The 25,330-nt window shown below is 40.5% G+C and overlaps 2 protein-coding genes across 3 annotated transcripts; one reads left to right on the top strand and one right to left on the bottom strand.

Annotated features, from left to right (window-relative positions):
- Window positions 1-2: 2 nt before the first annotated feature.
- ssbp3b (single stranded DNA binding protein 3b) lies at window positions 3-13,702 on the top strand. 2 transcript variants are annotated; one of them, XM_086161518.1, is made up of 18 exons: window positions 3-209; window positions 906-978; window positions 1,103-1,164; window positions 1,253-1,337; window positions 7,831-7,920; window positions 8,956-9,030; window positions 9,417-9,479; window positions 9,574-9,637; window positions 9,746-9,819; window positions 9,967-10,031; window positions 10,126-10,174; window positions 10,414-10,449; window positions 10,541-10,595; window positions 10,682-10,746; window positions 10,970-11,048; window positions 11,138-11,166; window positions 11,244-11,345; window positions 11,485-13,702. In XM_086161518.1, exons 1-18 carry the CDS (start codon window positions 154-156, stop codon window positions 11,512-11,514), a joined length of 1,152 nt encoding a protein of 383 aa, XP_086017644.1. In that variant the 5' UTR covers window positions 3-153; the 3' UTR covers window positions 11,515-13,702. The 2 variants fall into 2 exon arrangements, with proteins under 2 accessions (XP_086017644.1, XP_086017645.1); XM_086161519.1 differs by lacking the exon at window positions 8,956-9,030.
- Window positions 13,703-15,711: 2,009 nt separating this feature from the next.
- On the bottom strand, window positions 15,712-18,790 carry dio1 (iodothyronine deiodinase 1). The gene is made up of 4 exons (XM_086161530.1): window positions 18,434-18,790; window positions 18,193-18,336; window positions 17,230-17,429; window positions 15,712-16,883 (listed from the first exon to the last, which is right to left on the bottom strand). Exons 1-4 carry the CDS (start codon window positions 18,768-18,770, stop codon window positions 16,818-16,820), a joined length of 747 nt encoding a protein of 248 aa, XP_086017656.1. The 5' UTR covers window positions 18,771-18,790; the 3' UTR covers window positions 15,712-16,817.
- Between the last annotated feature and the right edge of the window lie 6,540 nt (window positions 18,791-25,330).

The following is a 25,330-nucleotide window of genomic DNA, read 5'->3' as shown; positions in this document are numbered from 1 at the left end:
ACGCCCCGCCTTCCCCTCCAGACCAGGCTCGGTTGAGTCGTCGGGTGAGGAGGAGTGCGGTTGGAGTGCTAAGAGGGTCGCGACTGCGATGATCTGACAGATGAAATAGAGGGAAAAAAACGGAAGAAGGCATCCGTACTCCAACACAGAACAATGTTCCCGAAAGGCAAAGGCACGCCGGTGCCGTCTGACGGCCAGGCGAGAGAAAAGTAAGCTTACAAACGTTCATTATTGTGTATTATTCGCCTCGCAAGTTGCTCCCTCCTGCTCTCTGTTGTTCGCTGGACAGGCTAGCAAGAGGCGATTTCCTCCTGCCGAGAAAGGAATTGAATGAACCGCCTTGTCTGCTCGCCATTCCTTCTCCGAGCTTTGCTTCTGCTACCTTTTGCTTATTGACGCCTCCGCACATATCTCGACCTGACGAGTGTGTTTTAACCTGTCGTCGTGTTACATTCGGCAATAATTCAGTCGACAGAGGAAACAATAACAGCGTCTTGCTTCTCCAGTACATTGTTTTCTCTCGAGCTCTGGGGCAAGCTCCGTTTTTATTTCCTTGAGCCTCATCAGTGCCACCAAGATACAATACTGGATGTTTGCTAATCCACACAGCAGACTGGTAGTGTGTTTCCTATGGGTCGCATCTCAATGTTAAACCGTAGAGTTACTCTAGCACTTTCCCGTAAGTTAACCTTATTGCTGTGGATGTTTACAAGGCTTGGGTCCCCATTTATTTTTTTATTTTTTTGCTTTTGGCATAGTCTGTTTGGCAGCCATTGTTCACAAGGCCTATTCCCAGGTCTCGTCCATTGCTGTGCCCGAAGAAGAAAATGTAACCTATTTTCCAACCCCCCGTAACTGGTCATATTTGGGGAGTTAGAAATAACACATTGTTCCTTTTTTTACAGGTTGGCTCTGTATGTCTATGAGTATTTGTTACATATAGGAGCACAGAAGTCTGCACAGACCTTTTTATCAGAGGTACGTGGAATATTTGGCAAAACCATGATACCTGGTTTCCCATAAATGCCTAGTAGTTGGTGTTAACATTCCCTCTGCAAAATGTGTTGACATTGATAAAATATATAATCCAAATCCTTGCCAGATACGATGGGAGAAAAACATAACGCTCGGAGAACCCCCCGGATTCTTGCATTCCTGGTGGTGGTAAGTGATCATGTTCTCATCTCCCTGTAAAAATGTCTAGGGGTTGTTTATGTGGTATTTTATGCTTCATGACTTGTCTCGTCCACAGTGTATTCTGGGACTTATATTGTGCCGCACCAGAGAGGCGAGAGACATGTGACCACTCCAGTGAAGCAAAAGCCTTCCATGATTATGTGAGTAATGCTCACAATAAAGTGCTGGTGGTCTGTTGCTTCACCTTTAAGGCCCAACTGCTGTCTATTTTGTTTTAGATATGCAAGTCATTTAATTTTCACAACAGTAGCTCTATATTTTCTCTTCCTGAAAGTACGATTGGTCAACTTGACCCTTCTGTGGGTCGAATGATGTGTGCAACAATGAGCTTTATGGGCTTCTGGGAAAATTGTGCTGATATCAGCACGTCCTGAGTCAGACCTGTCGAGTGTTCTCCCCCAAAGCCATGAGGAGCTACCACGTTTTAGCTGGAAACCCACAATTTTTTACACGTAATTATGAGACTGTACTTATCTGTGATATGCCCATCATCCCCTTAATGCAGAGGTAAAGAATTAATTATGTAATATATGGGCAAGAGCATTTCCTATCTTGTAATTGCACTTTCATAGTTATAGTTCACATAAGTCATTTGTATATTCACAGAGTTTTATGTTCCCTCCCTGTGTCCCCTTTTATGTTAACTTTCAGCAACAATTTATCTTTGCCTTCTGATGTTTCCATTGTTATATTTCTCTATCCCCATCTGGAAATGAAAATCATTAGAAATGCATTGTGTCACCTAGTTGTTTTAAAGGAAAATGCTTTTTGGGCTGTGCTGTTTGAGCGTGGCTGAAGGAAGAGCTTAAAATTAAGTTATCTTCTTAGGCTGACATGCATTCGGCCCAGTTTGCAGGAAGGTCAGTGATGTATCAGACAGGAAGGGGTTAAAATTGAGATATTGGTCCTGCTCCTGGCAGATAGGGTTGTCAGGGTAACAGGCCCCCTGATCTGGCAGGTGACCTGGGAACCAGAGGAGAGGATACAGCGTGGCTAGGCCTTTCAATAAAATTTCTTAATATTCTTTCTCATATACACAAAATGATTTACTCAAACCTTTATTTCACTTGTCATTTTATGAGAACTGACTGTGATATAATTTTTTGCCATAGCTTGATGTATTATATTTACTGTGTAGGGAAGCGTGCTTATCTACTAATTACAAAATATTGAAATATTAAAACTTGCCATGTTGATTCAAAGATGCCTTAATTATTGAGCTATTTTCTTAATATACATCATAATCGCCGGATATTAACTTACTGTTTTTTGGGCAGATTTAGCTTACTAAAAAACATAATCAATGCATACATTTTTAACTGTTGAAAGGATTAATTAGGGAATAGTTTATTACACCGGAGAGGATCATCGAGAGATTCTGTACTGTTGGCTTTCTCCGACATCTTGTGGTTGTCCTTCACTCTGATGTTGGTTCTCCTTGTGTTCATTTGTGGATATTTGGGGTCAGGCAAGTGTGTGGACAGTACTAGTCCTTGGACTGTAGCCTTTGTGTAGGTGTGGGGGATGTAGTGCTGCTGTGTTAGTCTGCAGCGCTCGTAAAGCCCTGGTGTATTCATGCTGGGCCTGATGAACACTCCCCAAGGGGCTGCGTTGCCATGGCATCAGTGGCTGATTGATGGCTGTCAGGAAGCTGAGGGGCAGATTGGGAAAGAGAGGGGAGTGGCACTGTGGCATATGCCTAGCATCCACCAGGAGGAGCTGGGGGGATAAAGAGAGGGGGTTGGGATGCAGACGTAACCACTAGAAGTAGCTATGGAGGCCGAGAAAGAGCATCTAGTCAGGATCCAGAGAAGGTTTTATGATGCTTAGTGACGGTTAAACATTTACAAGCTAAACATAGGGGGTGGCTTCCTTTTGATTCCAGTGGAAAAATTGAGGCTGTTAAGAGCCCCCACCCCCATTATTCCTCCTCCATCTCCTTTAAATTCCTGCCCATGTAATGTCTCGCTTTTTTTCAGTTTCCTCAATTAACCCCTCAGTTATTCTCAACCTAACCACACTTTTTATCTAACCCCCCATCCAGCCTCACCAATGTGCTTCCACCCTTTCTTTGTTTTTTGTAAAGGGAACGCAAGTACAAACTGCCACTTTGGCCTTTTGTAACCTTCTTCATTAATTCAAGGTTTCTAAGAAAATTTGTTTCGCTGCTTGGGTGCTTTTAAGTCTATGCATACACCCTGAATCATGGTGCATTGGTTTGCGTTTTGGAGGCGGGGGGCGTTCTGGCTTATAGGGACGTCCCCTGGGAAGTTGTAAGGAAGGCCCTGGACAAGAGCCTCGTAGCCTGGGGCTGGTCTGAGACATCTGTCCCTTTCCTTTAGCAGACAGTCTATGAAGAGACGTGCCTCTTTTAGACTGAAATCAGTATCAGACTGTTTGGGACAGCCCTGCAAACACAGCTGAAAGCTTTAGTGGGTCATGATAAGGATCTAACCCAACATGCCTTCGAACCAGCCGTGCACGTTCATTTGCAGTCTTGGCAAAGAGTTAGTAACTTTTACAGCGTAGACTAATACCTTAGATGTAGCCTTGTCTCCACTATTTTCTTTTTTGGCAAGCTTTTTTGAGGAATAAGATATTAAAGAATCTTTGCAACATAGTTGCAATTATTTGTTGCTTTGTTGGAGCTCTTCATGAATTGCTAGATACTTTTTTACCATCATTCAATTGATCTGAGCCACATTTTAAGAAAAAAAGCTCAAAGTTCTTTTAATCAACCTCATTAGTTGTATATATTTTCTGTTTTCTTTAGCTCTAATGATAGCAAGATAAATATCTTAGGTTATGTATACATGTGGATTAGGGAAAGCACTGACCCAAAATTTTGACATTGCAAGAGCAATTATTGAAGGGATTTAAAGAAAGGAACAACAATTAATTCGCTAATGAAAGTAATCATTTATTGGAGCCAGAGTCAACATCTGGCAGCAATTATACAAAATTATTTTGGGGCGAGTTAAACACATGGGGCGACCCATTTTCTTTGAATCTTTCAAATCCTACAACAAAGAAGGATGCATGAGCGTCTAAAAAAATTGTCTCGAGGATGTTGTTTTGAATAACACCTCTACGGGTCCCAAGGTTACTCAGACCATTAACTTTCCATGCAACCTAGTCAAACAATTTGATTGATGACAAATTTGATGAAACGAATAATATTACTGGTTTTATGAAACGTTTTAAATGTGTAATTATTTTGGCTGTAGATTACATATTATGTTAAGGCAATGGTTTCTTGCTTCCTTTCCAAAGAATAAAAACTAGTATACTAGTTTTTCTACCCTACTAATCCTGTTCATTTTTTATTGTTGAAATGTTAACTACATTTCTTGGAAAGATTCAAGCATACTTTATGACACATGGCACTTAAAAAGGTGAAAAATGTTGTTACTAATATTTAATAGGTGTGGGGTTTTTTTGTTATTGTTTTTTATATGTCTGTTGATCCATATTTACCTATCCAGTGTCAGTGTTGGATAGTAAAATGGTGTAGGATGTATCTAAAGTTGCAGTAAGTTGTTAATTATACATGTTATTCCTTCCTAGCTTGCACAAATATTATCCCTTTTCTAACAGCTAACCATAACCAAAGCTGCAATGTCAAACTACTAATGAGGTGTACTGCATTTGGAAGGTGTTCAGATTTTGACTTTAGTTGTGAAGTGAATCATCACAGTCAGAGCAGAAAAGGTGCATAGATATGTACTGAATATTTTATTTTATAGGATGTGTTTTGTATGTGTACTTTACCACTTGATCATATGCTGATAGATTAATTCTGTTTAGAGGTTCAGGCAATTACACCAAGCAAAGAGGCGCCATTGTGAACTGTGACGCATGGACAACCACTTGTACTGTACTATGACCTGGGCAATATTGTCTCTAATCCCTAATGAAATTATTTTAGATATTTATAATGTTTTGCCGGATTCGCTTTTTTGCGGGGGAGGGGGGGGAAATTTTGTTCAGACTTCTTAAACCGTTGCAAGAGCTGACAGAACATTCTGATGTACATGACGTTTGTAGATATTTATTGACCTTTAAATCCTTGGCTTTTGTTACCTTTAAGATATTGCAGTCTTCCTCTCGTGTTTGGGTTTTTTCTTTTTTTGGTGGGTGGTTGCAGATTGAGCAAGCTTAGAAAATCCATGCTTCCCTTGCTCCAATGAATCAGCAGATACCAATGGACAACGTTCTTGTACATTAATGTCAAATAATGTAACTGTCTGGTTTGCTATTTACATACGCTGCTTAACAAAAGGTACACAGGAAATGGATACGTTTGTCCAACTACCTACAAGTTTTTGTTGCCACCTAATGTGGTTCAAGTCTGACCTTGATAAATGGAATTGGTGAGTGATGAACATTAATTAATAATTTAAAAAAATGGTTGTGTCAGACTATCAAATACTGTCCTCTTTATTTTGCTAGTTTTTCTTGACTGTCCTATGACAACATTGTAAAGAGGCTCCATTTAAAAATTGTGCTGCTCTTCACATCCTGGGGGTGAGATCTGACTTCTGTTTGTGGCCTCACTTCTCTCCCTGTTGAGGTATTTCACAGTGGCCCTGCATTGGGAGCCTGAAGAGATATTATTAGGGAAGGTGCAGTCAATACCATGGAGTATGTTGGCTATTGACCAATGATGTCTATAGTGCTGTAATGCCCCAGACCAAGATTTGTAGTGTGTGTGTTGAGGGGAGGGGGGTATGTGAGTCTAGGTGCTTGTGCATCCATCATTGTAGTAATAATTTCTGGTGGTGTACATCAACACACTATAACACAAGTGAGCTTTACATTAAGAAAATGGAACTTAAGGGAGCTCTCTTCAATCTGTAGCTATTCTTTGGAAGCTAAATGCTACAGCTCTGAAGACATTAGCTCATCTCATATTGCTTCCACTTCAGGGAAGAAAAACTCAGTCAATTAGGAGTGTGTGACCAAAGCAAATGGCACATTAGTGAATTAGGGCTGTGGTTTGAGCAGGAAATCGCCCAGTGTGCCCCTGCTGTGTACCAGCACTTTGGAGCCTCTGACTTAGTGAGTCCCTGTGATGCTTATCTGAGCTACTAGATCCTAGATCAGCAGAGCTCAGAAGTCTTCAATAAGAAGCCCATCAATGCCTGCAAATCACGTGGCCTTCCTTGAGCGTTACACAATGTTTAAATGGCGAATTCAGTTGAAATTGTTTATACAATAAAATACCTGTTCATCAGGTATGTTCAGCTCAGGCCTAAATGAAGATGCATTTGAACCACCAACACATTTTGTCCTAAGCTAAAAGACAGGTTCCCTCAACTCCCACAGAAAAAGTCATATGGTATCTATGTTTGGCAAACATTGAAACCTTGGTCCAATTGCAGCAGTCTTGTCCTACAACTGTCCGGTTAACTACTGACAAACTGATGCCAGCAGACCATCTGAATGTTAAAGACCTCTACTTTGTACATTCATGCAATGTCTAAGTGGGCACTCATGAAATTTATTGTTGGAAAGTGATTGTTGTGATTCAATCAATGTAAATGATTTGAAGATATATAACAACAACAGCAGATATAATTGTCACAGCTTTCAGGCAATGATTTCAAACCAGAAGTAAGTCCCCTACCAAATGGCCATAAAAATTCAATGGTAGCATTTAATCAAAAACTCAACTTGTTAAATTGTCAATAGTCCAGAGTTGTTAGGCAGAAAGATGTTTAGTCCAAGACCCGTTATTACATTAACTAAAAAAAACGCTCTTATATCAAGTCAGGAACACAGTTTAAAATAACCATTTGCTCCTGTTTACACACAATATTCAAGCACTGGATTTGAATCTGCTGTCTTGGTCAGAGTGAAAGTGCAGAGATACAACATGGAAGAACACTTTGTTCCCCCCTTTGACGCTACACCTCAGCAGACCAGGTCATTCAAAAGACAAAGTGATTGGTTTTTGAACGTTATACGGTGGAACACTGTATAATTTTACACACAGTGGTGCATAATTCGAGTCTGCATATTTTAACTTTGTAAAACCAAACAAATTGTCACCAATAGCAGGGTGTGTGTGCTGTGACAGTGTTGTGGAATTGCTGTAAAAATGGATGTAATGATAGCCGGTGGCAAACACTATGGTGGACCTGAATTCTCTGACATATCAAGGGAAAATATTTTCCCGATAGCTGTATACATTCAGGGAAATCCTCCCAAACCATTATTTATTTTAAAATTCTTCATGATATCATATTGTCAGCCCTGCATATTCTAGAGCCTTATTTAGTAAAATACATTTTGCCTTGTAGTTCCATTCTAAATGTTCTGCATTTTACAAACTATGTGCTTGTTGTCTCTTGAGGCTGTTATTTGGATTATGGTTAATTCTTGTCAAAATCTTCTTGTGGCAACTGGACTTGGTTATATTCCCTTGAAGATGTCTCACCGCTTATCCGAGGGGCTGAGAAGAACTGAAGAAGTCTCTCTGATGAGAGACGAAATGTCTTTGAGGGAATAAGAGCAGTTGCCACAAGAAGATTTTGTAAAGAATTATGTGCAGATTGGTTTTATGGTGAAGCTCAAATATTGTCTGCTTGGAGTAATGTATTTCAACAGCTTTTTTTTTTTTTACTCCAGAGTGCAGCAGCAGCTCCCAGTCCCGTGATGGGAGGAATGCCCCCTGGTGATGGCATGCCAGGCGGACCAATGCCACCTGGCTTTTTCCAGGTCAGTTTCCAAACCAATACTCAACAATAAAAGAAAAAAAAACAAAACAAACATATTGGACGAATAAATTAGTTGACTTGACCGCTTTCTATAATGCTGTTGTTTTTTGTTTTTTGTTTATTTACTCAGAGTAATTAAATTGACTCTCCTTACTGCATTGCTTTGTGCTTCTCCAGAGTTTTTCCTCACTCTGCAAAATGAAGCTAACACCATAGATATTCTGTTTGCCTGAGCCTCTCCAGTGCTGTAAACAGGCAGGCGTGGCCTTGCCATTTTCCCTAATGGAGAAATCGAAAGGTGCAGCACCTAGTGTTAATCAATATCTCCATGAAGATAAACTCTTGGCACAGCAGACAAATATAAGGAACTGGATCTCAGAAGAGGCACACTTGTGCCATGTATTTTGCTGCCCCCAGCCCAATTCACTGTAAATCTGCAAGTTTTATTATGACCCAGAAGCCAACAAGCGGTCACTACTTGTATAATAATTATGATCACACACACTCAAAGCTTTCCATACCCATATGTTGTAGGAGGTTCATGCAGATTTCTTACTCTGTCAAATCAGCAACATTAGCAACACAGTGTCAGTGTTTAGTGTTGTTAAAAGCTAATTGCGTAGTGCTTAATTGATGCTTGTAATTCAGGAAAATTAACACTGATAACATGCTGCATGCAGCAGGCTTCTTAATGTCTTGATTGACAGGCAAAAGAGCTCACATCCTCTCCATATCTCTGCCCCCTTCCTCTCATTCAAGGCTAACTCATTTGCTTGCTCTTCTCTGCTTAGTTTCTCATTTCCTGTGTTTGGTACATGAAAGTGAGCATCTTGTGTTTGTAAATTTTTGTACTTTTGGGCTGCACTTAAGTTCTCGCACTCCAACTGTTCTTTGCACCGCAGTAACTCTGCTTCTCTCCCTTTGCCCGTCCTTCTCACTTCTGTTTCTTCCTACCTCCTTCTATCTTCCATTTCATTCTCTCCCCCCTCTCTCCTCCCTATTTCTCCTTTCCTCTTCATTTTGTGCGGTGCCGCAGGGTCCTCCTGGTCCCCAGGGCTCTCCGCACCCTCAGCCTCCTCCCCCTAACAGTATGATGGGACCACACAGTCAGGTAAAGCTCCCTTGGCCACTGTCTCTGTCTGTTTTGGAGTCCGCAGCCATTTGGGAGCACTGTTTCACGGCTGCTGCTTCATGCTTTGGCATTTGTCATGGCTTATTTCTTTTTGCTGCTTCCAGTATTGGCAAAATTAGTAGTTGAGATTTCAAAAGTTCCCATGTTAATCCAATATATGTTACTATCGTAAATGGAAAACTCATGTTGCAGTGCTCTGTGTGTGTGTGTGTGTGTGTGTGTGTGTGTGTGTGTGTGTGTGTGTGTGTGTGTGTGTGTGTGTGTGTGTGTGTGTGTGTGTGTGTGTGTGTGTGTGTGTGTGTGTGTGTGTGTGTGTGTGTGTGTGTGTGTGTGTGTGTGTGTGTGTGTGTGTGTGTGTTTTGTAGTCTTTCATGTCACCTCGCTTTGCTGGAGGCCCAAGAGGTCCCCCGATCCGGATGGGCAACCAGGTAGAGCCCCACCCACACACTTTGGCATGAGAATATGACTTCAGTTGAAAAAAGCTTATTCATTTGGTCATTTTGTTTGTTTCATTCCCTGTAGCCACCAGGTGGCGGGCCAGGGCCGCATCCCATGTTGCCCAACATGGATCCCACACGGCCACAAGGTGCGATGCAGAGCCATGTTATCTAACTATTGATAAAATCTGTAGTCCCAGCTTTCTCTCCTTATCTGAACTGCCGTCGTTCCTACTGAACTGCCATAATTCCTACAGGACATCCTAATTTGGGGCCAATGCAAAGAATGAGTGGCCCTCGGGGAATGGGACCAATGGGACCTGGCCCTCAGGTAGGTCCTCTGTCAAAATAATTTGATCATGCAATTTGATCAAAGGTTTAATGCATCCTGATGTATACATTCATTGTATATAAAATATAGTAAAAAAAAAAAGTGTGTGTGTCTGTTTTGTTTGTTTATTTTTAAATGCTCTCCCAGAATTTTGGTGGTGGAATGAGGCCGCCACACAACACCATTGGCCCTGGCATGCCAGGGGTAAACATGTGAGGCTTTCCTTATTTCAGATTTTTCTCAAATAATTATTTAAGCTGATATCAATGCATTTTACGTAAGACTAACAGTGGCTTTAACATCTAGGGGCCCGGGGACTGGACGGCCATGGCCCAATCCAAACAATGCCAACTCTGTGAGTAAAATACACACAAAACCTGGTTGAAGTGCAGTTTCAGATTTCAGTTAGTGCTGCTGAGGTCTAATGTGTTCGGTGGTTCCAGTACAAGAGGTAATTGTAGTATTGAGTGTCACAGCTTCCATCAAGGGCCTTAATTCAATTAAAATGATCAAATGATGAATAATGACATTTTGAGGCACAGAAAAGTGTTTGTATTCCCATTTTTGGTCAATAATGTTTGTGTTTGGTTACAGATGCCTTACTCATCACCATCTCCTGGCGCATATGGGGTGAGAGCAACATTTTACTCATTGTTAAAGATATGTAAGTAAATACATATTCTTTACTTAATGAGATATAAACTTTTATCGTTCTCTAAAGGGAGCATCTGGAGGTGGAGGACCTCCAGGAACACCAATCATGCCCAGCCCTGCAGGTGATTACTTCCTCTACATAGTTATTTTATTAGATACTTTCAATTTCATGCAATTTCCATAGCAAAACATATTGAATTTTTTCCAGACTCAAACAACTCTGGTGATAATTTGTACACCATGATCAACACTGGACCTGGCAACCGAAATAATGTAAGTTTCTTCTCATTCTAATTTATTTATTGTGCAACTGTTTTTACTTTTATTGTGTGATTGAGTTAAATAGCAGTGCCATTAGAACTTCATTCCATAAAAGGTGGTGCAAAAGTTAGAAATTTAGGATATAATGACATAAACAATAGTTTGTGTGCAGTTTTTCTTGAGGTTTGCTTTAGCGGTATCAATGTAGCCATGTACTGTCTTGTTTCCCATGTAGTTCCCCATGGGCCCTGGCTCAGATGGACCCCTGGGTGCCATGGCAGGGATGGAACCACATCACATGAATGGGTCACTAGGTAACACCAGCCACTGTGATACTCTTTGCCCACTTAACGTACTTGCAATGGAGAATAAAACTTGTTTTTCTCTTGTTCTTTTTTTTTAGGTTCTGGTGATATGGATGGAATGAATAAGGTAATTCTTATAACAAAACATAACATAGCCTCTTGATAAAAGTTTTTAAGCAACATGCGCTTTGCTCTTTCTCCTAGAATTCCCCAAACAATTTAAGTGGCATTAGCAATCCTCCTGGAACCCCGAGAGATGACGGCGAGCTAAGTGGAAACTTCCTCCACTCCTTTCAGAGTGAGAATGTAAGTATTGCCTCACTGTTCTTCCTTCCCCACCCACTGTGGCCTGGCAGAGTTTGAGGTGTAGACTTCATGATAGCTTTGTGGTTTGCCAGCAGGCACTAGTAAATGTTTTAATTGTCCTGTGTCTGTTTCTCTGCAGTACTCCCCAACCATGACGATGAGTGTGTGACCCCTCTCCTCCCTACCTGACGTTGTTTGCCATCATTCCGAGGATTTGAACTCACTATAGGACATGGCCAAATACATCAGCACAGAATCAGGGACAGGCGCCATATTGGTTCCGAATTAACATCAGAATGCTGATCGGAGAAAAAAAAAATGGCTGGCGACTACTGCTCCTTGCTCAAAATGAAGGACAATTTCTCCATTTTATCACTACCCTAAGTGTGACAAAACCAGCTACTGAAATGCATACATGACACGTTTTATGTTTTTTGGAGAGTTCCAACCCCTTCCTTGCCCATCCAGCCTCTTTAACCCGAGGGTGAAGACAGAAAAAAATGGTTGAAGTTTACCTCTTGTACTTTTTAAATATTGCTTTGTGGTGCAAGATGTGCAGGAAATGTCTCCGCTTTTGTCACTTAAAACACTGGATAGTGTACATATGCATTGTGAGCTTGGAAAGTCTTTGTCTTGTCATTTTACCTATAAAACTGTCTCAACAGTCAGCGACATGGAATAGAGAATTTGCTTTTAACTATCTTGCCACCTTTTAATTATACACAGTATTCAACCGCGGGAAGCCTGGGTCCTTACCAGGTAGTTTAAATTTTGACAGGATCTGACCCCTTATCAACCCTTTCTGCCTAATGTTTCCATTTTGATGAAAAAAGATTGAGGAATTAACCCAAATAATAGCATCTACCAATAGTCAAATAAGCATTGTTTTGCAATGAATTCCCTCCTTCGATATATAGTTGTAATTTTGGTGCATTTGGAATATCTGTTTTAGTCAACCATGTTCCAAAATTACTATGTCAGCATTTGAATCTTGGCTAGGCAATGAGCCTCATGCCAAGTCTGGCAGTTTTTGGAGGGCCCCATTTAAAACACCCTATTTAAAACGCCCTGTGCCAGAGACATGCTAACAGGAAGCTTTCCACCACAGGAACTCAAGGATCTAGTGCAGATGACAAGAACCACTCTTGCACTGCACTTAACAAGCGGCAAATCCATATTTGTCTGCAGTGTCTGTACTTCAGTTACCCTGAAACACTGCTCATAAGCAAGGGCCTGCAAACCCCTCAAATTGATGTCACTATGGTGAGATGTGAAGAATGATGTATTTCACTTTGCTCTTCTTCAGCCTGTTGTACAGGGATAGTGAACTGATAAAACCAAAGTTTGACAACTTCATAAATCTGAACGTCAACAGAAACCAGCAAGGCAGAAAGGGGCTGATAGGGGACTTCCTGTTAACGTTTACTTGGTGACTGGCCCAAGATGCCGTTGTGTATAATGCCTTATTAACAGTCCTGAAAGAGGTCCCTCAGGGTCTGACCCTCCCGTCTGCTGTTTCTCCTGCAATGAAAACCTGCCTAATAGTATAATATTCTGACCAATATCCACCCTCTACCTAAAGAGGAAAAGATGTGAAATAATACAGCTTCTATTGTGACGACCTTTCACAGTATGTAAGTGCTCAGATGGTTCTTACTATGTTAGATTGATCTCATTCCATCAACTTCAGTCTCTAATTGCTGACAGTGGTGCCAGGCTGCAGTCAACAGTTGTTTCCCTTAAACAGCTGGATTGCTTTTGGTGTCGTCAAGGGAAAACCGGACTTCGACATAAGAAGTGAATGCATGAATGATGAGAATCTCTGTACAACATACTACCTAGTGCTGCTCTTCTCTATGTGGACACCTGCTTTATAATGTGGTGTATATCTCTTTACCTGCTTGTGCTTAACACTCTGTGCTCTTCATCATCGTAGCCTTCTGTCACATTTCCAGTTTGGTTAATTATGTTGATATGGCTATGAATGAGCTGCCATGTTTAATATCATAGCTATTGGTTGTTCATACTTCCCTCCTGTATCTGGTCGTCGCTTTTGCCCTGCTGTCCTTCTTGCTCATCCATGCATTTTTTTTTTTAATATTTTGATACAATCTTTGACTACATATATTGCCCCAATTATTCAGTTAGTTAAAGCTTTCTAAACTGATTCTAGTAGGCATCAATATAAACTTAGCAGAGGTCTTGTAAATGTGATGAGAATTTTTTTCCTTTTTTTTCCCCCCCCTGTGAACTTTACACATTATACACGTCTGTCCTATGTTGCCTTTATTTGCTTATATTTTTTTATTTCAAATTGAGGAAAGATTGCTTGTTAATATAATTTTACAATAACTTAACATCTTGTGCTGGTTGTCATTTTTTTGTTGAATGTAGGAGTTTCATAATATTTTAGACAAACAGTTACCATGTATAAATTATTTCAATTACACTTGAGGTGACAACACTAAGGAAAAATTGGGTGTCCAGATCCAGCCTTCCTTCATAGATGTATCAGAGACATGTTTCTCCTCTTTCTACCTTGCTGATATCCATGTAAAAAGCTGATTATGGCAGGTATTTAGTGGGTATGTGATGTTTCACATATTTAGAGCTTACGGTTCCATTTACTCAAGATGTTTTCTGATTTTGAAATGCATGTACATTTAGACAGGGAGGTGATTATAAAAAAAAATCCAAATACAAAAGAAACTTAAGAAGCAGAGACTTAATGTGTCAGCTGGACCAGCTCAATGCACTTAATTGCCTGCTGTGAAGATAAAGGGTGCAGGAGAGAACTGAACCAAATCAGTGGAAAGGCTGACGCACTCTTACTTCGATGGAAAAGCTACACAAAGTGCTTATGGAAGGCTGAGCCAACCCTGCAGGGATGTTTGAAGAATGGGGTGTTAAACATCCTTTTTGTAACACTTGCTATCCAATTCTTGCCAGTGAATTTATGCTTCTCTCTTAGTTTACCAGAACTAATTGCCATATCTAGGTTTTCCTTTGTGAGATGGCAAATCTTCACAGCTACAAAACAGGACGGTGGGACGTAAGGCACCTTTTTCTAGCATCCCCCTCGGGAAAGATTATGCAATCAAGCAGCAGTAAGAGCTATTCCAAGACTCTGGCATATTCATGCCTTCAATCCTACATACTCCTTGCAAAACTGCCGGTGCCATGTTGCTCCTGAAAATAGGCAGAACACATAATGCAGTTGTTTTCCATATATATCAATCAGCTTTTAATCTTCAAGCTCATAATTTAAATAAAAGGTGTGAAAGAACTGTTGGAGTCCTCTTTAAAATTCAACTTTGGATAGCAGTCTTGCGAACTAGTCTGAGCGAAACAGCATTGGCCGCCACCAGCTCATTTTGACGAAAGCCTTTTTTGTTTTTGCACTATAAACATCATGACCATTGTGTGCTAAGTGGAACAAAGTCTTTAATTGGGTGCACCTTTGCCTTCTTTTGTTGTGATAAGTTGTATATCCCTTATCCTACTTGAGGTACCGGTCAAATCCCACTTTGTCAAAATTACTTATGTATTTTTGTGAAGAGCAGTATGAATTAACAGCAGTTTGAAGAAGATGCAGCCCAGTTATTACATGGGGGGCATTAATAAAATGGCTCAGTAGTGAATTAAAATGAAATACTTAAGAGATTGGCCATGACTGGCATTCAGCCAAGGGATCTCCTGACATTTGGATCACTCAAAATGTGTTGTGTTCTTCACCTAGAGGAAAAGAAACATCACGTTGCCCTCTGGTGGTGTTAAGTGGCCTCTCTCTTTCAGAGACCTATGGCCTACAAGCTATGTTTACGCATAGGAGCAGAGCATAGAGAACATGCTAGCTTTATTTTCCCATTAATATTCATGAATCTTAAGTCCATGGTTGAGAAGATCAGGAATTGTGATCATTCTGGTCTGACAAGGAAAACAGCCTGAAGCTGCTGGCTGGTCTCAACAGGATGTGACTGGGCTGGGCTGAAGCCAAACCCCCTCTGAAAATTCAGAGCCATTTTGTTGATGTTATGAAAGGATTTACATCATAAGACTGCTTTGTTCATAACCAAGTCCTAAAAAATGAGGTAATGCTTATAACACTTTTGCTGTTTGGTCTCAGGTATTTTTTTTGTTGAAAAACAGATAAAATTATGCAATATGCTGTATTACTCCATTTTGCTTTTGTGCTGCTTAGAAAACAGACATGCACATATTAAGATAAATGAGATTATCAGCAGTGAAGAGATGAGGAAAGCAAAGAAAATAATTGAAAAGATACTCAGCATAGCAAAGGGTGTTCCCCATTATGAATGGAGAGTGGTTAAACTCTGTAAAACATACCACAGAGACCCAACAAATGTAAATTTCAAAGATTTTATGTAATGGTGAGATAGTTGATTAGCCCAGATAAGTCAGTTAGATATTAACCTGCATTAGGCATGTATGCTGTTCCTAAACTTGCATGACCCACATAAAGTACAGTGTGTTTTCACATTTATCACTTCCAGACAAGACAGCAAACAACTACAGGAAAATGTGGTGTTGCTGTATGAGTGAAATCCCTGCTGAGGTCTTCTCTCAGAAAACATCAAATGATGAAAGCTTTGATGCTTTTTTCTTTTTTTTTTAAAAAAAAGAAACAGCCTTGTGGATTCAATTTGCATTTACCGTTCTATTTGCGTGCAATGGAAGTGTTCAGAAGAAACGAACAGGATTCTTAAATGAGCAAAATTACAGTTCTGTGTAATGATGCAACAAATGAGGGCCTTTTTTTATACCATTGATGAAAATTCATCTGAAAAATTCCAAACATAAGAAGTCTGTCAAATCAAAAAAAATGTGCCAACATAAATCACAAATGGGTTAACTTATAAGTCATCAAATTACAACCACCAAAGGTTTGTGCTGTAATCATCATGGGAAAAGAACCCAACTGCTATATTACTTGGCACATTTTTTGAGATTTGTTATATAGTGTTTTAGTACGATGAGAACATATTTCAGCATAGCTGAAAAAGTAACGATGTCTTACTGACCTGGCCTTCAAATTGGAATTATTGGCAAGAGAACAAACAATTCACCACAATTTATATATACCTCAAATTCCAATACCTCAAACACAAACTCCTGAATGTGTCCATCTCTGCTTCACTTCAATCTGGATACAGACAGAGTATTTCATCTGGAGCCATCAACAAATATGGAGCGGTGCGATCAAATTCAAAGATTTGGGTCCTGAGATCTCTTATTATTAAGGCTGAATGCACAAGAGTAAGGTGGATGGATTGCAATAAATCTATTTAAACTATGGTGGGGAAGAGTTAGAGAACTGCCTAACTTGCTGAGGTGTCAGTATTAATTTACCCATTTTGATATCAATATGTTTTTCATATTTCATATTCTATAATTAACAAAGAGCCCCAAAAGGAGTCAGACGGCAACTATATTTGAATGAAACAAGCGGTCTTATTTCATCTTCTCCAGGAAAGACCGCACCTCCTCTGGCTTGTAGCCCCAAGGCCCCATCCCTCCCTGGAAGAAGAAAAAAAAAAAAAAGACACAAAAATAAAACAGAAAAAGGACAAAATCTTAGCCACTAAGAAACACATCTGCTAACAAATAATACCAGTTTCTGCATTTTTGGCACCGCCTATACCAGTTTGGCCACATGCCAAAATTCCAGTTCGGTTTGGTTGCTCTCAGGGCTCCTCCACACGCGATTGCATGAGCAACGACATAAATAGATATTGGACCGTCATGCCGGTTTTACGTCTAAGCGTGCAATTGCGTGCGTTGTGAATGACAAGAGGATGCAAGTCAAAGACACCGGCCTTAGAGCTTCTATGGAATTTTTGTGTTTCAGGTTCTCCAAGCTCACCTTGTAGACAACTTTTCCAGCCTGCAGCACATACAGACGCTCAGGCAGAGCACCATATTTTATTGTTGTGATATTATCCATATCATCCACAACCACTGGACACAGGGGATCTTCCTGAATCAGGATCTGTGCTGCGGAAAGTCTGTCCTCCAGACTTCGATGTTGGTTGATGTTTAAGTTGTTGGTAAAGGCCCAACCGTCTGAAACACAAGCAGCATGTATAGAACTTGACTGTAAAGATAGAGAGGCGAAAGTACGATATCAAGGAAGCATAAGTTTATAGTGGTTATATAATCGCATGACAGCTGCAGGGGTTTCATCTAAGTGAGGGGAGTTTGACTGCCACTGTTACTTCCCAGTCTGTAGCCACAAAAGTAAACATTGCATTTCATTATGTAACATTCAACTTGGGCTCCCAATTCTTTTCTACAGATTTTCAAAGGGCTATTTCACAGGCATTCTATAGGATTGCTGAGGCCGTGTTGTTTTTAACTCCCCAATAATGAACTGTTGCATCATTGGTCAGTCAAATAAGAATTAACTGCTTCTTCAGTTCCAAACAAAATGCTAACCTTTAATTTTACCCTTCTCTCCTTTACAAGGCATACCTATCTTAGGAATGATCTTAGGAATGGAGCATTGATATGATCGAGAACATAACACATCCCATCAGATATTATTCACAGGGAAAATTCAGGTCATGTTCCAGGAAAAACAGAACAATTCAGACCAAACCTTGTTCTCCACTTTAATTCGATTCAGGTTATTTTTTTCAGGACGCACAAACCCTGCTAACTTTAGTGGCTTCTCCTCTGCAGCATCTCGCCCGTGTTTTTCGCAGCACTTTATTGGAATTATCACGAAGGAGTGGAAAAAAAAAATCCAACATGGAGAAGGCTTTTTTTTCTCTCATCTGGCGTCCTTTTTTTTCTTCCAATGCAAACAAGTGAATCCAGCACTCACCGGTTGAATGTGCCTCAGCAATATAGATGACCAGGAAGTCGGCCACATCGCTGAAGTCCTTGATGAGTTGCTTGAACTCCTCAAGTTTGTACATGAACGGTGGTCAGGTGCAGCTTCCGAAGCTCAGCACCAGCGGTCTGTTGTCTGCAAGACACACAAAAGGTCAGCTAAAAAAAAAAAAAAGAAACGAGGCTTGTGAGAAAAATACAAATAGGACGAACGGAAGCGCGCAGGAAGCGACCTTTCAGGAACTTGCAGACGCTGGTTCTCTGCCGGTCCATGGTGACCAGGGGCGCGTCGGGAGCCTCTCCTCCGCTGAAAGCCTCCTGGCCCAGGGAGAGCCACATGTGCTCCGAGGCCGTTTTCACAAAATTCAGAGATGTGAATGTGAGACCCCAATCCTCGTACTGGAAGTTGGGATTCTGTGTCATCGTGATCTTCTCGCCCATCCTGAGGATTTGCCTCTTGGTGAAGTTTGGAGAGATGAAGTTCATGAGCTTGAGCGTAAAGTGGAGCAGGATCATGTAACAGAACATGACCGCCGTGGACAGATACACGCCACACTTTCGGAGAAACATGACTGCTCCTCCGTGGGTAACACGCCTTTCCATCGGTCTTTTAAAGGCGGCGAGCGACATTATCCCCGGGCTCGTCGGCTCCCGCCCACTCCCCCTGCTTTGGTAAGCGTTGCATTCAAAGCCTCTCTACGTGCTCGTACTTTTCTACGACACAAGACTGGACTCCTGCTTTTTGCACGTCGGTGTTTGAAGATGGTTCGTTTAATAACAGCTCGGAAAAATAAGCTGTTTTTTTTTTAACCTATCTTTTCCTATGGTGGAAATGTTTGAGGAAAAGCTAAAAGGCCAAGAAATGTGCTTTGTGGATTTCTTTCAGTTTGTTTGTTTCCAGGGTATCCCCACCACATTGGTATGATTGTGACATTAAAAAAAGACACTGATGGCCATTCTGAGAGGGCTGATGACTCAAACAAACTGCCACCTTTGTGAGATTAATGTTTTATATGGGAATAATCTATATCTAGGAATCCAATTCAACCCTAACATGATCTTTTCTGCTTTGATCTGAATATGTACAATTTTGTTTGACGATCTCTTCCACTTCAAAATGAATGAAAAGGCCGTTTTACCATCAAAAGAAGTTAATATTACTGAGACGCGCCTGGACGTTGATTTAGCGTTCAGATTTTATCAAGGGAAATCAATTCCAAAACAAGTGAACTTCTCACTGCTTCTTTCAGGAATAAGCGTCACTGCACAAGGAGTTTAGGGCCTGTCATCAAAAGCAAAACAATACTAATTTATCCTTTATTATTCCCCATGGGGAAATTTGTAATCTGCAATTAACCTATCATGGATGAGCAGCAGTAGGCTGCTGTCCACCAGCACCAGGGGAGCAGTTAGGGGTTCAGTGTCTTGCTCAATATCTAAATTTGGATATTAATGTGGAAGCACTTTGTACAAAAAAAAATTTAAAAAAAAATCCAAAAGATTTTCATGTCACACATCATGGTTAGCATTTCTACCTCACAGCAGAAAAGATCCTGGTTTGGTTCAAACAGGAGACCTTCTGTGTATAGGTTGCATGTTCTACCCGTGTTTGTTGGTTCTTTCCTCCCACAGTCCAAAAACCTGCAGGACGTTGATTGGAAAAAAATGAGGAAAATTGACCTTATGAGTGAGTAAATGATTGTTTGTCTCTGTATGACACTGAACCTCATATCACTCCCCTGGCACTGCTAATTGGCTGCCAACTCATGATGGTTCATCCCGTGATGGGATAAATGCAGTGAAATAGCTTTATAAATTCCCCACAAGGGATTAATAAAGTATAATAAATAAATAAATAATTTCATGTGTTTTCCCACAACACATACTTCCATTTCAGACTCTGCTCTTTCTCTCTTGACCAACGGAGGCCCTCACTAAGCTTCTACCTTTAGTGGGAACCGTTCTGCACAAATGAAAACCATCTCATTCATATATTCATTACTTTTACAGTTAATGGTTTTAGTTTATGTCACCTGCCATCTTATTTTTCCACCCTATTGCATTTAACTAAAACACATTTTCAAGATTCTTTCTGTGAAATGACACAGTATATATGATAACAGCATCTGAGGGTTCCCAGTTCTCCTTTTCTTGTTTTGGTCTCATGATGTACTTTTGATTTCTCACAGTAGAGGTGTCAGCTTGCGATGAGTTCTGTACATTGTGTCTCGGTTCTGTATCAGGGCTGGCCTGTGATATTAAAAGGCATTGGTACATCGTTGTTGGCGCAGCTGTTCTCTCTATATCCCCTCAATATGATGTGATGAGGAGTGAATTTGATTGATAAAATTTAGCTAAAGATCTCATGGGGAGACCACTTAAATGCGATTAACACTAATTGAAGCAGAGGTTCAAAGTTTGCAATACTTTTTGTGGACTTATTCTTTTTGTGTGTCTCATTCTGCCGCTGATCACTTTCCAGGCTCTTCTCGTAGATCAAGATAGGAAACTGCACAGAAAGATGGTCTGTGTGTACTGTAAGCAATACTTTGGATGACACTTGCTTTGTGGGTTCATATACATAACACTCTATTGGAGCTCTATTTATATCCCGTTATATGCCATGCTCAACATTACATTTGGGATGAGGTTCTCTTTCAGCCGATTTGTAAGTTCTACCACATTTTGCCCGTTTTTTGGTTAGTCGAGGAATTTTACAGTGCATAAAGCCTATGATTTATTCAAGTTTCTATCTATCTATCTATCTATCTATCTATCTATCTATCTATCTATCTATCTATCTATCTATCTATCTATCTATCTATCTATCTATCTATCTATCTATCTATCTATCTATCTATCTATCTATCTATCTATCTATCTATCTATCTGTCTATCTGTCTATCTGTCTGTCGATCTGTCGATCTGTCGATCTGTCGATCTGTCTATCTGTCTATCTGTCTATCTGTCTGTCTGTCTGTCTGTCTGTCTGTCTGTCTGTCTGTCTGTCTGTCTGTCTGTCTGCCTGTCTGCCTGTCTGTCTGTCTGTCTGTCTGTCTATCTATCTGTTTATCTATCAGTCTGTCTGTCTGTCTGTCCATCTGTCTGATGCAGAATCAGGGAGAACTTACCACCTCCAGACAGACAATCCCCTTGTTGGAATCAAACCAACTACTTGATATCAAACCCTACTTGTCTGTAACAGCAGTGCTATTTGCGCAACTCTACAGCACACTCTTTTTCCCACTCTCTGTATATAAATAATATATACACATACAGCCACACACATTGTGCATTTATATGTGTATATATGTATACATACAGTGTAGCCCCAGGGGGGACACAAGCAAGTATCTCTCTGAGGCCGTCCCAAGCCCGGATGAATGCAAATACGTCAGAAAGCAAATCTGATGTAAAACTTGTGCCAAAAAACAAAAATGCGAATTGAACCTACAAATCTCAACTCAAACAGTCGAGGCCCGACATGACAACGGGCGCCATTGGTGCCGATAACATACAGGGTACCAGAGGAAATTTGGCTATTACAGGTCGAAGAAGGAGAGGAGGAAGGCGCGTTAGGAAGCAGAGAGCGAAGAGGAAAGATAAAAGCCTGGAACTGAGAGTAGGGAATTTGAATGTCAGGATGATGACAGGAAAAGCTAGAGAATTTGTTGATATGATGCAGAGAAGGAAAGTGCATATACTGTGTCTACAGGAAACTAGATGGAAAGGTAGCAAGCTAGAAGCTTAGGAGCATGTTTTAAGTTGTACTATCATGATAGTGACCGGAGGAGAAATAGAGTAGGGATTATCTTAAAAGAGGAGTTTGTGGGAAATGTTCTTGAAGTGAAAAGAATGTCAGATAGACTTATGTGTCTGAAAGGGAAAAATGAAGGTGTGATGCTCAATATTGTCAGTGGCTATGTCCCACCGGTGGAATGTGAATAAGAGAAGAAGGAGAACTTCTGGAGTACCGGTAAGTTAAATGAAGTGATGCAGAATATCCCAAGAGATGAGAGAGTAGCAATTGGCGTAGACTTCAATGGACATGTCGGTGCAATTAATAGAGGTGATGAAGAAGTGATGGGCAGGTTTGGCATCCAGGACAGGAACACAGAGGGACAGCTGGTGGTTGACTTTGGAAAAAGCATGGAAACGGCTGTAGTGAATACCCTTTTCCAGAAAAAGCAGGAACTTAGGATTACTTTTAAGAGTGGGGCTAGGAGCACACAAGTAGACTACATCTTGTATAGATGATGTATTCTGAAGGAGATCAGTGACTGCAAAGTGATGGTAAGTAAAAGAGTATATTCTGAGACAGAGGTTAGCAAAGAAGTAGTGGGACACTAGTGGGGCGGAGAAGAGCGCGATAGGAGTATAGGGAGTTGCATTACAAGGTAAAGGTAAAGATAAAACAAAGGGTATATAAGCAGGGGGAGCAGGGGGAGAATGATTTATACAGCAAAGCAGAGAGATAGAGATAGGCAAGATGTACGGAAGGTTTGGGTGATTAAGAATAGGGAGGGAAATATAATGACAAATGCCAGAAGAGTGATGGGAAGATGGAAAGAGTATTTCAAAGAGCTTGACAGATTAGGGGAGAACTGTGAATTGTGCAGAATGGTGGTAACTATAGAGGGATAAATTTGATGAGCCATACAATGAAGTTATGGGAAAGAGTAGTGGAAACTAGTGTGAGAGCCGGAGTCAGCATTTGTGAGCAGCAGTTGGTTCATGCCTAGAAAGAGTACTACAGACACAGTATTTGCTTTAAGAATGCTGGTGGAGAAGTATGGGGAAGGTCAGTGGAAGCAGCATTATGTCTTTGCAGACCTAGAAAAAGTTTACAACTTGGGGCCAAGGGACAAATTATGGCATTGTATGACAAAGTCTGGAGTGGCAGAGAAGTATTAGATTTGTGCAGAAAATGTATGTGAAATGTGAGACACTAGTGTGATAGAAAAGTTCAAGGTGGAGGTGGGACTACATCAGGGATCAGCTTTGGGCCCCTTCTTGTTTGCAGTGGTGATGGACAGGGTGACAGATGAGGATAGACAGGAATCTTCACGGATCATAATGTTTGGAGATGACACTGTGATCTGTCGTGAGAGAGAGAGAGTACAGAACAGGTGGATGAAAATCTAGAGGGAGATGAAGGTAAACTCTGGAAAGGAGGGGAATGAAGGTTGGTCACAGCAAGATAGACTATATGTGTGTGAATTAGTGGGACCCAAGTGGAGCAATAAGGCTAGAAGATTTATAGATGTAGTGAACAAGGAAATCAAGTTAGTTGGTGTGAGAAAAGAGGATACAGAGAATAATTGGATTGAGGAGGTTGAATTGCGGTGGCGACCCCCGAAGGGAGAATACAAGAGTAAGAGGACGAAGAAGAATACATACATACATACATACATGTGCAAACATATACACATATACACACACTTATATATGTAATATATATGTAAATAGAATACAGTCATTTGGCAGATTTATACAAATATGTATATGTAATATATACACTGCTCAAAAAAATAAAGGGAACACTTAAAAAACACATCCTAGATCTAAATCAATGAAATAATCTTATGAAATACTTTGGTCTTTACACAGTTGAATGTGCTGACAACAAAATCACACAAAAATGATCAATGGAAATCAATTGTATCAACCCATGGAGGTCTGGATTAGGAATCACACTCAAAATTAAAGTGTAAAAACAAACTCCAGGCTGATCCAACTTTGATGTGATGTCCTTAAAACAAGTCGAAATGAATCTGTGTTGCTTCCTGAGTGGACACTATGATTTCACAGAAGTGTGATTGACTTGGAGTTACATTGTGTTGTTCAAGTGTTCCCTTTATTTTTTGAGCAGTATATATATGTGTGTGTAAATATACAGGACTGTCTCAGAAAATTAGAATATTGTGATGAAGTTCTTTATCTTCTGTAATGCAATTAAAAAAACAAAAATCACTTTTTCATGATATTCTGATATTTTGAGATAGGATTTTTGAGTTTTCTTAAGATCTAAGCAATATTAAATTGATAAAAGGCTTTAAATATTTCAGTTAATTTGTAATGAATCCAGAATGTATGACATTTTTGTTTTTGTAATTGCATTACAGAAGATAAAGAACTTTATCACAATATTCTAATTTTCTGAGACAGTCCTGTAAAATATCATTGGCAATTTTACATGTCTGAAGGAAGAAATTTGCCTTTTAAAATAGAATATGGAATAGAATATCCCTTTATTCATCCCACATTCCATTATTCTATCAGTAAAAGTGTGAAATGTCACGATGCGGATGAACAAAATCCGTTTCCTCTTGTGACAGACGGCCCATCTCGTACTGGCCTGAAGGCGAGTACCAGTGTTATAAATATGAGTCATAGAGAAACGCCAGTCAAGTGACTGGAAAAGGTTGTGTGACTTTTGGTCAATTGGCCACTTTCTAAATATGCTGTAACTGTGTAATAGAACAGTCAAACGGATCAGACATAAGGACGCTGCAGTAGCCCAGGCAGGTGATGCCTGGAAGGGGAAGTTATTCTGAATGGTCAGTTTTTACAAGTATCCATGATGGAGAACCTCCTAAAGTGCACAATTGCTGCTTTATGCAGTGCAATTTGTGGTCGACTGACACGGGACCACATTGGGGTTGTCAAATGAAAATGGTGAGGTCTGCAAAGGGAGTGGGGTTTCCAGTGAAAGAGATCAGCTCGCTCTTGTAGAGATTGTGATTTAGGTGGTGCAGAGATAGTTGTTCCTTAGAGGATTTCCAAGGCTTATTAATGTAAGGATATATATTGCAAGTTGAGCCTGGCAGAGCCTTAAGACTACACACACTGTTTTGGGGAATCTCATCATGAGCAGGTGAATTGGTAGGCGGTGAACAAGAGTTGACAAATGAGTAGGTCAGAGATAAAGTTTTGGTTGCAGGTGGGAGGGATGAAGGCCCAGCAGTGTGCAGACCCTCTGTGGCAGCAAGGAAATCTCTCTCATCAGTGAGCGGCTTTGACCTCAGATTGAGGAGAATCCAGGTAATTTTTGGGAGTGACTGAGATAAAGGTTTACTGGAAATGGCTCTCTCCAGGGGTAAGGATTCAAAACAGAGAGGAAAGACGGC

Source organism: Fistularia commersonii, chromosome 16 (assembly GCF_037954325.1).
Source record: "Fistularia commersonii isolate RoL2024-O1a breed Wild chromosome 16, RoL_Fcom_v1.0, whole genome shotgun sequence".
NCBI classification, from domain to species: domain Eukaryota; kingdom Metazoa; phylum Chordata; class Actinopteri; order Syngnathiformes; family Fistulariidae; genus Fistularia; species Fistularia commersonii.
The sequence above is the reverse complement of the archived record's forward strand: the minus strand, read 5'-3'. Positions and strand labels throughout refer to the sequence as shown.